This window comes from Hylobates moloch, unplaced genomic scaffold (assembly GCF_009828535.3).
Source record: "Hylobates moloch isolate HMO894 unplaced genomic scaffold, HMol_V3 SCAFFOLD_20, whole genome shotgun sequence".
Classification (NCBI taxonomy): Eukaryota; Metazoa; Chordata; class Mammalia; order Primates; family Hylobatidae; genus Hylobates; species Hylobates moloch.
Window position 1 is genome coordinate 35,488,351 of NW_026652295.1, and position 15,380 is coordinate 35,503,730.

The window sequence follows — 15,380 nt, forward strand, 5'->3', positions numbered from 1 at the left end:
AAATTGGAGTTAGCCAGAAGCCATGAGGGGTCAAATCAAATCAAGAAATAAAATGTCTCCAATTCCTCAGAAGCCCCCCTACCAATCATTACCCATTCCTTCCTCCCAAAGGGTAAACCACTTTCTGCCTTCTAATATCATAGATTGGTTTTCCCTGTTTTTGAATTTTATATAAATGGAGTTATAAAGTATGTATTTTTTTTGTGCCTGGCTTCCTTTCTTTAACAATATGTTTGTGAGATGTATTCATGTTGTATGTAGTGGCCATTTTTCATTTTTCCTTGCTGTGTAGTATTCTGTTGTAGAAACATACCACAATGTATAATGGTGCTGTGGTGGATATTTGTGGATGTATCTTGGTGCACTTTTGCATGAATTTTTGGGAGTATATACCTAGAAGCAAAATTGCTGGGTCATAGGTAACATGTATAATTTAATAGTTAACACTAAACTGTACCAAAGTGCCTGTAGCAATTTTTTTTTTTTTTTTTGAGAAACAGTCTCACTCTGTCACCAGGCTGGAGTGCAGTGGCACGATCTCGGCTCACTGTAACCTCCACCTCCCGGGTTCAAGCGATTCTCCTGCTTCAGTCTCCCGAGTAGCTGGGACTACAGGCGCACGCCATCACACCCAGCTAATTTTTGTATTTTTAGTAGAGACAGGGTTTCACCATGTTTACCAGGATGGTCTCGATCTCTTGACCTTGTGATCTGCCCACCTCGGCCTCCCAAATTGCTGGGAATACAGACGTGAGCCACCATGCCCAGCCAGTGGCTGTAGCAATTTATGTATGCACCAGCAGCCTGTGAGAATTGCTGTTGCTCTGCTTCCGAGCCAACTCTTAGTATTGCCAGCCTTTTTCATTTAAGGAATCCTGAAGCCTCTATAACAATATCTCAGTAGTAATTTCACTAGCAACTAATGACAAATGAAGTTGAATTCTTTTTCCATATGTGTGCCATTTAGATATCCTCTTTGTGATATCTTTTTGTGTTCAAATCTTCTACCTATTTTTCTATTTGGCTATGTTTTCTTATTTATAAAGTTCCTTATATATCCTGGACAGAATATAACACTGGAAAGTTTCTAATTTTAATGTAGTCCAACATATGCATTTTGTCTCTTACAGAACATCTCAGTGTTGGACAGACATTATTGGACATCTCAATATCACAGCTCTATAATTCTGTTTTGTTTTTATCATATAGATCTTCAATGCATCTAGAACTTATTTTGGTGTATGGTATGAGGTAGGAGCCAAGTTTCATTTTTTTCTATATGGATATACAATTGACCCAGCACCATTGATTGAAAGCATTATCCTTTCCTCACTCCTCTATTTCACCTCTTTGTCATATATCAAGTGTCCATATATGTGTTTTCTGGTTTTGGTCTCTCTATTCTGTTTCATTGGTTTCATACATTTACGTCACTGTCACACTACCTCTGTAGCTATAGCATTAGTCTGAACCCAGTAGTATTTTGTTTGCAGATTTCTTGTAGAAAACAGTTAAGAGCTTTGGTGCTACACACAGGGCAGGATAAGGAGTCTGGGTTCAAGTGCTGATCCTTCCACTCCTTGTCTGTAAAATCTTGAGCAAGTTAACCTCTCCATAAACTTCAGTTTTGTTTATATGAGGATGTCATGGGGCTATTTATGCCATAGGGTTGATGAAGTGGCTCCATGAATTGAAAGTGCTTAGTACAGTCTGTCACAGTGTTAAAGCAAACTAAATATGGCCTGAGAAGGGCTCTGTACTTCTATATTTGAGTCATTGTGGGTGAACTGTAACCTAGCTTTATAGTCAGACAAATTTGAAAACCTAACGTAATAGTACATACCTGTAACAATAGCTGAATGTTGGCCAATCCCAGCGGCCATACTTCAACAACTCATAGACTGCTGAATGTTCCAATTGCGTTCAAATAAGGCAAACACTGAGCTTTAACCAATCTCGCTGTTCCTGTACCTCACTTCTGATTGCTGTACGTTACTTTACCTTTTTGTCTATAAATTTGTTCTGATCACGAGTCACCCCTGGAATCTCTGTGAATCTGCTGTGATTCTGGGAGTTGCCCGATTTGCGAATCGTTCATTGCTCAATTAAACTCCTTTAAACTTAATTCGGCCGAAGTTTTTCTTTTATCAGATGGTGTCAGGAGTGGGATCCAAAGTGGAGCTTCTAGCGACCCCCAGGAGCACTGAATGAACATGCAAGGTACCTGCAGGACCCACTTGTGTCCACTGATCTCTCACAGCAGCTGGGGATCACAGGTAAGCTCCCTCTCGGATCTCTCTTTCCTTTTCCTTTTTTTTTTTTTTTTTGAGACAGAGTCTCTCTCTGTCGCCCAGGCTGGAGTGCAGTGGCACGATCTCTGCTCGCTGCAAGCTCCACCTCCCAGGCTCATGCCATTCTCCTGCCTCAGCCTCCGGAGTAGCTGGAACTACAGGCACCCGCCACCACGCCCAGAGAATTTTTTTTTGTATTTTTAGTAGAGACAGGGTTTCACCGTGTTAACCAGGATGGTCTCAATCTCCTGACCTCGTGATCCACCCGCCTCGGCCTCCCAAAATGCTGGGATTACAGGCGTGAGCCACCACACCCAGCCTCCTTTCCCTTTTTTGTCTTTTCTATTACTCAGGGCAACCAGCTTGCCCAGAGACCATGTGTTGAAACCCCTAGTCAGAGATTGGATTAAAGATGATGGGGCCCATCTGAGGGCAAATATAAACCTTGCCAGTTTGATATTGAGTGCTAAGCAGAGTGGCTAATGTCTGTGTTTTATCACATGTATTTTGCTCTGGCCAGAACAACAACAAAACATTTTCCCTTTATGATGCGGCTTGGCCCCCAGTGCGATGGTGTGGCAAGCTGGGTCACTGGGGCCGCTGAGGGAAAGGGAACCCAGAAGGCTGGCATGCTTGGGACACCTGGATTAGATGCTAGAAAGAGTCAGACCTTTATCTGCATTTCTGTCTGGGTCCTGGGCTCCACACCTAGTACATAATTAAAATCCCTTACTTACCAAGGTTTTCACCAAAAGTAAAAGTTGCTAAGAGTTAACATTGTAATATGTAATTGAGACTACTGAAAAAATAGGTTTACATGCAAGGTGCGTAAGGAGAATGAAATGTGTTTTTTGTAAGAGATTATAAGAAAATACAGGAATGTAAATTTTTGCCTAGGTTAGAGGGTTAAAGGATTGTTTTAAATTAAATAAAGCTAAAGGTTTGAACAAGTTGTGGAAGGTTTATAAAAATTAATTATAGGGGCCAGGCACGTTGGCTCATGCCTGTAATCCCAGCACTTTGGGAGGCCGAGGTGGGCGGATCACCTGAGGTCAGGAATTCAAGACCAGCCTGGCCAACATGGTGAAATGCCGTTTCTACTAAAAATACAAAAAATTAGCCAGGCGTGGTGTTGCACGCCTGTAATCCCAGCTACTGGGGAGGCTGAGGCAGGAGAATTGCTTGAACCTGGGAGGCGGAGGTTGCAGCGAGCCAAGATCACGCCATTACACTCCAGCTTGGGCAACAAGAGCGAAACTCTGTCTCAAAAAAAAAAAAAATTAATTATAAGGATTCTATGTGTGAACATATTGGCTAAAGTTAAAATGGCATTATTCAGTTTTTTTTTCCATAAATTGGACATTGGAATAAAAGCACAACAGAGTTTTCTTAGACGATTGTTCTGCTCTGAGAAAAAAAAAAATAGTAAAGGGTTATAAAAGGTTTATAAAAATCTTACCTTATGGTCAAACTAATTAAAACGGAATAGATTTATAAAATGTTATTAAAAACTAGCTTTAACATTAAAAATACACTAATGGAAACATAAAATTTGGTTTCCTCTTTTAGAAAGGATTTTTATTTAATATTAAAAGATAATGAAAGGTTTTTTTTTTTACCTTTTAAGTAAACTACAAAAAAAAATGGTGGAGGAAGGAAAGAAAGGAGACAGTCAGTTGGCCTCATGCTATCCTCATTGGATCTTGTTTGGAAAGCTGAGTCTCCTTTCTATCAAAATACTGTTTTTTCCTTTAAAATTTTTTAAGTTATCATTTTGGCTAAATGAATGACTTACGGTAACCTAAGATTCTATTTTGTAATATCCAATGTTTTAAACCTTTGGTATTTAACAAACCTTTCAAAATCAAGCTCTGGATTATCATGCTAAATAAGCCAATACTAAAATTGTTTAAATATACAATTTGAATAAACTCCATGGTCCAAGTCAAATTACCTATGATAACCCATTAGTTATCAGTGCTATGCACCTAAATTGGAGAAACAACTGGTATTCAAGAGGACATAAGTCCGGTGTTAAGCATGGACTCATGAAGAACCAGAATGGCCACCTTGTCCTTCTTGAGTCCTTAAAGCTTTTGTTGTTAAAGGTTCTGGAAAAGAGAAAATAATCCAAATTTAATATATTGATATGGTGACTTATAAATTGCAGCAGTAGTTTAAATCCAATGTTTGGTTCTATATTCCTGGAAAGACGATCAAAGCTTCAGATGCATTTGGCTACCTGATGGGCCATTTGAACATTTATAAAGGGATTTCATTCAATTGTCATTTTCACTGCATGTTTTCTGGTTGTATAAAAGCTTTCCCATGCAATAGGGCTAATGTTATAAGAGTAGATTATAGTGTATTTTCACCAGGCAAAGAAAACTTTTTATGATTCACTGAGGACAATCCCTTCACAATCTAGAACCTGCAGATTGGATCGTCTGAGAACACCAGAGAAAGAGAAAGACTGTCCTTGCCATCCACACTACAGCAAAACTTTGGAGCTTTAAACCTTGGGTTCATAATCTCACAACTGAGAAGGGTCCCTCCACACTCCTGGAACTGTACATCCATTGGAACCCTTAAGGTAAAACTAACCAGAAAAGTTTCTCCCCAGAAGATGGCATCCTTGATGTGAATAGCTTTTCCCAAGATCATAGATCAAAACTTCTACTATCACAAGACTCTTATCTTTGAATATTTTTTCCTTGTTTATGCCTCTGTGAACAATAGAAATTAAAAGTGGGTCTATTATATGCACTTATAGGGTATACTTTTATTTGTGAAGGATTTTGCAGCCAGCCTTAAACATGAATAACCTTATATTTCAATAGATAAAAGATGAAGTCCCAATGTAGGTAACAAACTTTAGCGGTACATACATTTCCTCATGATCAGTCAAAACTCCCCTTAACTGGCCGGGCGTGGTGGCTCATGCCTGTAATCCCCAGCACTTTGGGAGGCTGAGGCAGGCAGATCATGAGGTCAGGAGATCGAGACCGTCCTGGCTAACACAGTGAAACCCCATCTCTACTAAAAATACAAAAAATTAGCCAGGCGAGGTGGCGGGTGCCTGTAGTCCCAGCCACTCGGGAGGCTGAGGCAGGAGAATGGCGTGAACCCCGGGGGGCGGAGCCTGCAGTGAGCCGAGATCGCGCCACTGCACTCCAGCCTGGGCGACAGCGAGACTCCGTCTCAAAAAAAAAAAAAAAAAAACTCCTCTTAACCCACATCATGGATTAAAGAGAACATTGACAAGAGCCTTCACTCTTCTAGAAAGATATCTATTTGTTAGGTCCTTTTTCCATGGTTTAGAATAAAAGAGGCAATAATTTGAAATGTCTCCCTCATAATAGGCTCTACAGCAAATTCTACTTTAAAGGCTATTGTTACACAACAGACTTTAAATTCTCCTGTGAAAGTTATACTAAATAATAGAATTGGCTAAACAGAAAAGTACCTGTGCAGCTGCTGACACTTGTGGCCTATGGAGAAATACAGCAAATGTAAATTATAAACAATTCTGGCTGGGTGCAATGGCTCACACCTGTAACCTCAACACTTTGGGAGGCAGAGGTGGGCGGATCCCCTGAGGTCAGGAGTTCGAGACCAGCCTGGCCAACATAGCAAAACCCTGTCTCTACTAAAAATACAAAAATTAACCTGGTATGGTGGCAGGTGCCTGTAATCTCAGCTACTCAACAGACTGAGGCGGGAGAGTCACTTGAACCCAGGACGCGGAGGTTGCAGTGAGCTGAGATCGCCGCTGCATTCCAGCCTTGGTGACAGAGCGAGACACCCTCTCAAAAAATAAATACAATAAAAATAAATATTCAATTGTAGGGATTTAGTGAAAAGACCACTTAGTCAAGCGAGGAGAGTCTTCATCTAGCTCATTCTTTAATCGATTTAATTTTAGGTGGTTTGGCTTATGGGGACCCTGCGTAAGGAGCATACTCCAAACTCTTGCTATTATCTGCCCGATAATGATAACAATAGTCTCCCTGGTGCGCTGTATTCTCTCAAAGGTTTTAAATGCTTGCATGCAGCCATCTCTAGAACGTCAAATGATCTCTTTTCAACTGGAATAACAAAAACTGAAAGAAATGTGTGACCATGAAGGCACTGTAACCTATGAATGACATACTGAGACCAGAAACCCCAAATGATGGTAACTGAGAGTGGCGCTAAGGCCCTAAGTTCTGGTCACACTGTCACCTAAGTAAGAACCTGGCCAAAAGTGGGGAATTTTTTTTTTTACCAAAATTATGGGAGGCCATTATTTTGGACTGAGCTCATGCACTAGGCCCCAACAAACCAAACCAAACTAAAATGGAGTCACTCATGCTAAACGTGACATAATCAAACTAAGGCTTTAAAAAAACACATAAATGCTAGAACAGACCAGGTTTTGTTTTTCTCCTGTAAACAGATGTTCCAGAATAAGGAGGTATCCTCTACTCAGTCCTATTCTCTTCCTGCAAAACCTACTGTTCTACTGTTTCCTAGTGAGTTTCAAAACCATATCGGTACACTTACGGCAGTGAAAATAACATCAATGACTAAGGTTTTGGTCAATCTCTCAAAATTGAGAAAACGACCAAAACGGGGGAATTGTTAAGGCAAACTAAATATGGCTTGAGAAGGACTCTGTCCTTCTATATTTGAGTCCCTGTGGATGAACTGTAACATAGCTTAATAGTCAAACAAAATTGAAAACCTAACTTAATAGTATACACCTGTAACAATAACTGAGTGGTGGCCAATCCCAGCAGCCATACTTCAACCACTCACAGCCTGCTGAATGTTCAAACTGCGTTCAAATAAGGCAGACACCTCACTGTTTCTGTACCTTACTTCCGATTCCTGTACCTCACTTTGCCTTTTTTGTCTATAAATTTGTTCTGACCGTGAGGCACCCCGGGAGTCTGTGAATTTGCTGCGATTCTGGGGGTTGCCTGATTCGTGAATCTTTCATTGCTCAATTAAACTCCTTTAAACTTAATTCGGCTTAAGTTTTTCTTTTATCAACAGAGTAAGCTCTCACTAATGAGTGGGCTGAGTGTAAATTGGAGGGATTTGTTCGTCTTTCTCAAGAGTAGGAGCTTCCAGAAGGAAGGGGCTGCTCTCCATTTACATTTCCCTTCCACTCCCATCCCTTAATGCCTAACACCCTGCCTGGCACATGGTAGGGGACTCAGTAAATGCTTGTTCAATGGATCAATTCAGCTATGAAGTCTGTGTCACTCAGTCCAGGTAAATAAGGGAGACAAGCATTTAGGACTGGGGCGAAAAGAGCCAGAGCGGGAAAAGGACGCCAGGGGGAGCAAGAACAGACACTCTCCAGATATCGCGAGAGATCCCGCGCTCGCCGCGACAGTGAGTGTTCTGTTTTGGGCGGAAGCGCTGGGCGAGAGGAGGAACTACTCTAGGGTACAAGGCCTCGCCCCAGGAGTGGGGGTTGCTTCCGGGTCGCGCTCCCGGAAACAGGAAGTTGACCATCCTCCTCGCCCGGCGGCAGCTGTCCCCGAGGCGGGAGGAGCCCGAGGGGGCGCGAGCCCCGCATGTGAGTGACTGGGGCCCGAGGCTGGGTGGGGGGAGGCCGCCCTGTGACAGCCTCGCCGCGGCGCCCGTCTCTGACATCCTCGCGCAGCCGCTCCTCGCCGCTGCTGCCACCCCTTAGCCTCTCCAGTTTTGTGGGCTGACAGCATCCCCAGGCAGCTCCCCAGGGGTCGACTCCCTTAAGGCATCTGTCACTTTCCTTGACTCCGCCGGGAAGAGCAAAACGAGGTCGACCTTGCTTGAACTTGTTTCTCAGGCACCACAGCAGTGTCCATAACTTGAGCGTTGCTAATGAAGTCCAGATTTCTGCCCTTTTGACGGAATTTTTAAGAAATTAAGAGTAGATTTCCCACCCCCTTCTGAAAGATCTTTTTCTAATAATCGTTAGGGGGCAATAATTTTTTTTTCTTTAAATGTGTACTTGGTATGTGATAAACCTGGCATCTTGGATTTCAGAAAGAAATGACTTGGTTTCTTGACACAAGTAAAATAGTTGTTTGTAATCACCTCTTAGTAGAAGGAAATTTGCCTGCGTCGTGTTTTGTAGTATTTTAAGACTGTTAACCGTGCAGGCCACACTTTTTCTAGTCTCAGAGCCCTCATAGCCTTAGTATTCGCAAGTATGTTTCTTTTATTTAGTCATCAATCACTTTATAATAGAGACTACTTCCAGATACTTAGTATTCTGACTTTTCTGATTGCTCATTTGGTAGTTCCTGTGAGGGAATCTTCTATAGACGTCTCTCCCTTAACAAATTCGTTTATTTGAATTTGAGTTGTCAAAATTTTCCTCTAGGGAATAACATGCCTTTAAATTAGTAACTAATAAATTCAATTCTGCTACATTGAAGTTTTGAGTAAAGGTTCATATAGCCCAATTTGCATACCAGAAAGAGGTCCTGTTTCTCTGTCAGACCTTTTCTGCCTTGGACTGAAGCATTTTTCAAGACCTGCTCCCACACAGCTACTCCACACACCAAAAACAATGTCCAAATGCTAGATTCCTAACCTGCTAACGTTAAACCCTCATCACATTGATGCTACCTCTGCCTTTTTTTTGTTGTTGTTGTTGAAACGGAGTCTCACACTGTTGCCCAGACTGGAGTGCAGTGGCGTGATCTCGGCTCACTGCAAGCTCCGCCTCCCCGGTTCACGACATTGTCCTGCCTCAGCCTCCCGACCTCTGCATTTTTAAAAATGAATAAAATAATAAAACATAAAATGAATAAACCATGAGCCATGAGTTACATTCAATTAGTTCGGAATGATAACTTTAGGTCCTTTCTATAAATTGTTCAACATTGATCTAATTCCACATCTGAGGTGAATTCCCACGTCCGTTCTTAGTTTTTTGTGTTTTCTCCATTTATCTCTGCTTTCAAGAAACACTAGGGTGGGAGGTAGACAAGAAAATAGATGTAATACAAAGCCCTAGAGGTGCATAGACAAAAACTGAGGTCAGAGTCTTAAAGAGTTCACTTATTGGACAAAGCACTGGAGGCTAGGCTTTTTAGGCAGAGGAAATTGTGTGTGCAAAAGCAAAAAGATGTGAAGCAGTACGACAGTATAGAATGTGAAGAAGGATTGATGGGACATGAAACTGAACAGGTAGGCAGTGACCAGATCATAAAGGGCCATGGTAAGTAATTTGGACTTTATCTTTTAAAAAAGACAGGATCTCATTCCATCACCCAGGTTGGAGTACAGTGGTGCTATTATGGTTCACTGCAGCCTCAAACTCCTGGGCTCAAGCTACCCCCCACCTCTGCTTCCCAAGTAGCTGGGACTACAGGTGTGCACCACCACACTCAGCCAATTTTTATTTCTATTTTTTTTTTTTGTAGATACAAGGTCTTGCTGTGTTGCCCAGGCTGGTCTTGAACTCCTGGGCTCAAGCAGTCCTCCCACCTCAGCCTCCCAGTGTTGGGATTACAGGCATGAGCCACCATGCTTGACTTAGGACTTTATCTTAAAATGATTGTTTTTAGATATTTAATTTGTCTGGCTATTGGAACAAATGTGTTATATCATTTTATAATTCTCTTAAATAAAACATTGTGGGGTAGAAATAATTATCCCCATTTTATACATGAAAACTCTAAGGCTTAGAGAGGATAAGTAGTGTCTCATGGCCACACAGTAAGTGGTAAAATCTAGCATTTGCATCCAGCTTTTTCCAACTCCAGTATCTGTGTTCCTAGTCACCATGCTAAACTGCTCCTGCAGAGGATGGGGAAGTCTTGGAAGGTGCTTAGCATGAGCCAATTTGTGTTTCGAAAAAATAAGTGGCCTAGTGCAGCGGCTCACGCCTGTAATCCTTGCACTTTGGGAGGCTAAGGTGGGTGAATCACTTGAGGTCAGGAGTTCGAGACCAGCCTGGCCAACATGGTGAAACCCAGTGTCTACCAGAAAAATACAAAAATTAGCCGGGTGTGGTGGCGCGTGCCTGTGCTCCCAGCTACTCAAGAGGCTGAGGCACGAGAATTTCTTGAAGCCAGGAGACGGAGGTTGCAGTGAGCTGAGATCGTGTCACTGTACTTCAGCCTGAGCAAAGAGTGAGACCTTGTCTCAAAAAATAAAAATAAAAAACTGGACAAGGTAGAGAATGGATTGGGGAAGAGGAGAACTGGAAGTATAGAGATTAACTACATCTTTATGATGGTCCATAGGAGAGGTGTTGAAGGCCTTAACTGTGCCGTTAATGTAGAGGTAGAGAGGAAGGGATGAACGTGAGAATTATATAGAAGACTGAATCAAGAGGACTTAGTGATAGTTTCATTGGTGGGAATGAGGTAGGAGAACAGTTTTTAAATTTGGAGGATTAATGTTTCCATTAAGACAAGGGGTGCAGTAGCAGGAATGGGTTGAAGGGGAAAAACTGTAAGTTGGGTTATAGACACATTACATACAGGGAGCTATGGGAAACTTGGATCACCGTGTCTGGTAGACAGGTAGATAAATGGGTCTTGAACCCTGGAGAGAGTTGTAGACTGGAGAAGAGATTTGGGAATCACTAATAGCTGGTGGTCAAAGCGTTGGAGGGAATAAGAAGGTCAAGGAAAACTGGTGGATACCAGCAGAGAAGGAGAGAATTACGTTAATGTTTGAGTACACTTGAGGGAGATAGATAATGGGGTAGCAACAGCAGCTGCTGCAGAGAGGTCAGATAAGGTAATAACTGAAATAAACGTCCTTCGTACTTGGCGTTTAGAAAGCCATTTGTGGCCTCAGTGAAAGCAATGTCAGTGGAGTGAGGAGGCAGAAGTATGATTTCAACAGGTTAATAAATGAATGCAAACCCGAGAAACAAGGAAGTGAGTGACTTTCTCCCCGCAACCCCCAAAGGAGCTTGCCTCTGAAGGGAGGGAGGGAGAGAGTACCAGAAACTTAGAAAGGAAGGATTATGGCATTTTTCTAATAGTAGAAACTGGAAAAGGTGAGGATGGAAGCACGTAGACGTAAGCTTAAAAATGTGGAGACTTCTTCAAATATGTCAATGTCCTAAAAGACCAAAAAACAAACAAACAAACAAACAAAAACACATGCTGGAGACTTGTTCTGGAGTTAAGTAGATTAAAGAGAGGTGTGGCAGCCAAATTCAATGTGTGGTCATTGGCTGGATCCTGGCTTTTTAAATAGCTATATGGTCTTTTTAAAAAAATTTGATAGTTAAGGAAATTTGACTATAGACTGAATATTAGGTAATATTAAGAGATTACTCATTTTAATGGGTATGGCAATAATGCCAATGGTTGTATAGAATAACGTCCTTATTCTTAGGAGATGCATGTTGAAATATTTAGAAATGATTTTATAATGTGTTGCAAGTAACTTTCAAGTAGTTCTGGTAAAAACGGAAAGAGAATATAGCCAAATGTAAACAACTGGTGAATCTAAATGAAGGATATCCAGATGTTCATTGTATTATTTTTGTACAAAAAGCTTTACATATTTAATGTGTACAACTTGATGAATTTGGACATAGGTATGCCCTTGTGAAACCATTGCCATGATCCATGCCATCAACCTATCCATCACCTCCAAGTTTCCTCCTGCCTTCTTACTTATTATTACTATTAGCAATAAGAACACTTAACATAAGACCTACCTTCTTAGCATATTTTTAAATATACAATACAGTATTGTTAACTCTAGGCACTGTGCTATATCGTAGGTCTCTAGGAGTCATTCATCTTGTATAACTGAAACTTCGTATTCTTTGCCCAGTACCTCCCTGTTTCCTCCTGCCTGCAGCCTCCTGCAACCACCATTCTGTTCTTTGCTTCTATGAGTTTAGCTATTTTAGATGAATCGCACAAGTGGTATCATGTAGTATTTATCCTTCTGTGTCTGGCTTACTTCACTTAGCATAATGTCCTCCAGGTCCATCCGTGTTGTTACAAATAGCAGGATTTCTTTCTTTTTTAAGGCTGAATAATATTCCATTGTATGTCTATACTACATTTTTTTTTTATTTTTTTATTCTTTTGACACAGAGGCTCACTCTGTTGCTCAGGCTGGAGTGCCATGGTGTGATCTCTGCTCACTGCAACCTCCACCTCCCAGGTTCAAGTGATTCTCATGCCTCAGCCTCCCGAGTAGCTGGGATTACAGGCGTGCGTCACCATGCCTGGCTAATTTTTGTATTTTTAATAGAGACAGGGTTTTGCTGTGTTATATTGGCCAGGCTGATCTCAAACTCCTGGCCCCAAGTGATCCACCCACCTCAGCCTCCCAAAGTATTGGGATTACAAGTGTGAGCCACTGTGCCCTACCTGTACCTGGATTGTAAATTTTAAGCATTTATTGTAGTTTTAAGTTATTACTCTTTTAAATCATATTAATCATTTTAATGTTTTATCAGTTATTTTTCCTTTTAATTGATGTTTGTTTCTTTGTAGTGGTTCTTATTATAATCTAAGGAGCACTTTTTCTTTTATTATTATACTTTAAGTTCTAGGGTACATGTGCACAACGTACAGGTTTGTTACATATGTGTATGTGTGCCATGTTGGTGTGCTGCACCTATTAACTTGTCATTTACATTAGGTATATCTCCTAATGCTGTCCCTCCCCACTCCCCCACCCTACTACAGGCCCTGGTGTGTGATTTTGCCCTTCCTATGTCCAAGTGTTCTCATTGTTCAGTTCCCACCTATGAGTGAGAACATACGGTGTTTGGTTTTCTGTCCTTGCGATAGTTTTCTCAAAATGATGCTTTCCAGCTTCATCCATGTCCCTATAAAGGACATGAACTCATCCTTTTTTGTGTCTGCATAGTATTCCATGGTGTATATGTGCCACATTTTATTAATCCAGTCTATCATTGATGGACATTTGGGTTGGTTCCAAGTCGTTGCTATTTGTGAATAGTGCCGCAGTAAACATATGTGTGCATGTGTCTTCATAGCAGCATGATTTATAATCCTTTGGGTATATACCCAGTAATGGGATGGCTGGGTCAAATGATATTTCTAGTTCTAGATCCTTGAGGAATCACCACACTGCCTTCCACAATGGTTGAAGGAGCACTTTTTCTTTACTAGAACATATATTTAATTAATGGGAATCACTGGATAAAATAGAATGGAATATATTCATAACACTAAAGAATGGATGCTATACTTCATGGGTAGTGTAATATTAAAGAGCCAAGTAGAGAAAAAAGAAAATTTAATTTACTCTGGATATAGCTCCTAATGTCGAAGATTGGGATGTATCTTGATGGACTTTTGAAACTTTCTTTTGAACTGTACTGTTGCCCCTTTTGTGCTTTAACTAGGTGAATCAGTTTTCTATCCTAGAGTTGCCTCGCTGGCATAGCTCTTCAGAAAACAGAACCTCCAGGGTAATGGCATGTCAGTGTTCAGGACTTACTTATCTCCATAGAGGAATTAGTTCTCTGTTAAACAGGGCAAAAGAGAAGTTTACATTTCCCTTAACTTGTTTTCTGCTTTAAACAAACATTTGTATTGGTAAGTTCTATCAGAGTTTTTCTGTCAGATATGCCTCTACCCTGCTTCTTCATAGACAGACCCAGAAGGAATTGTGGAGAACATCTCATCAGAGCTCTCAGTTGTCTCCTCCTATTTCTGAAGTACTCCAGAAGTGAAACAACTCCCTGGCTTACCTCCCACAGGCCTCTCCTGAAAGCAAGGTTTCTCGACCTCATTTTGAGGAGGGGTGGGAGGAAGCTCTCCTGTCATTGCAGGATGTTTAGTTTTTACCCACCAGATGCTAATAGTACTCCTCTAGTTTGTTGATTTTTAATTTTTTTTAAAAGAGCTGGAGCCTCCCTATGTTGCCCAGGCTGGAGTGCAGTAGCTGTTCACAGGCGTGATCATAACTCACTGCAGCCTCTAACTGCTGGCCTCAAGTGATCCTCCTGCCTCAGCCTCCCGAGTAGCTGAAACTATGGGCATGTGCTGCTATGTCCAACTCCTGTCCAGTTTTGATAATCAAAAATGTCTTCAGACATTGCCAATGTCCCCTTTGGAGCAGAATTACCCTGAGAACTATTGTTCTAAAGTAGTGTCTCTTAATTGGGGGGTGTGCCTTTAATCAGCAGAGAAGTGGCTTGAAAACTTCTGCACCTGAGCTCCACTCCTAACAGTTCTGGCAACTTAGTATATCTGAGGTGGTGCATGATACTTTGATCCTAATAACTCCACTAGTGATCCTGCCTGTGCCCTTGCAGGTCTATGCCACTGTTAGAATCAGGCTAACTCTTCAGAACATCCCCCTGTGGCAAAGCTCACTTTGGCCAGAGTTGGAACTACTTTCTGCAGGTAAGTGGATTGTCATCAAGCCTCAGCCGATTTCACTCAATCCTCTCATGATTGATGCATAGCAATGACCTTATGTTTGATTTTTTTTTTTTTTTTTTTTTTTTTGAGACGGAGTCTCACTCTGTCGCCCAGGCTGGAGTGCAGTGGCACGATCTCTGCTCACTGCAAGCTCTGTCTCCTGGGGTCACGCCATTCTCCTGCCTCAGCCTCTCAAGTAGCTGGGATTACAGGCCTCAGCCACCACGTCCAGCTAATTTTTTGTATTTTTAGTAGAGATGGGGTTTCACCGTGTTAGCCAGGATGGTCTCGATCTCCTGACCTCGTGATCTGCCCACCTTGGCCTCCCAAAGTGCTGGGACTACAGGCGTGAGCCACCATGCCCAGCCTTGATTTTTTTTTTTTTTTAGGGGATGAGATTTTTTGTTGTTGTTTAATTACCATCGTATCCAACCAAATCCCAATAGTGTCCCTCTAGCAAGACAATAAAAAATGTCTCCGGGCATCCCCGGGGACAGAATCTTTTCCAGTTTAGGACGACTGATATAACCAAAGCCAAAAAGAGAGCTTATCAAAATCCACAGGTGTTCTTAGAAACATTGCTAAGTTGCTATTAACTACCTTTCTGATAACTTGAGAAATGTGTCATAATTTCTGGGAAAAGGATGCACGGCTTGCAAAAATATATTCAGTGTTGTAATATGATTCTAACTTGAATTACCCAACAAGAAAAGAA

General features: G+C 41.5%; 1 protein-coding gene across 7 annotated transcripts in view; it reads left to right on the forward strand.

Annotated features, from left to right (window-relative positions):
* The window catches only part of CUNH6orf89 (chromosome unknown C6orf89 homolog), a 55,048-nt gene that overhangs the window by 5,249 nt on the left and 34,419 nt on the right, over positions 1-15,380 (forward strand). Inside the window, exons 2-4 of one of the 7 annotated variants that reach the window (XM_058432218.1) lie at positions 2,152-2,276; positions 4,720-4,884; positions 14,557-14,647. The exons of 1 other annotated variant lie outside the window; for it this stretch is intronic. In XM_058432218.1, the coding sequence (XP_058288201.1) occupies positions 2,208-2,276; positions 4,720-4,884; positions 14,557-14,647 (325 nt within the window). In that variant the 5' untranslated portion in view covers positions 2,152-2,207. Of the gene's footprint in view, positions 1-672; positions 2,277-4,719; positions 4,885-7,715; positions 7,864-14,556; positions 14,648-15,380 lie in introns of those variants that run through there. 5 more of the 7 variants (XM_032141700.3, XM_032141706.2, XM_058432219.1 and 2 more) reach the window with 5 other exon arrangements.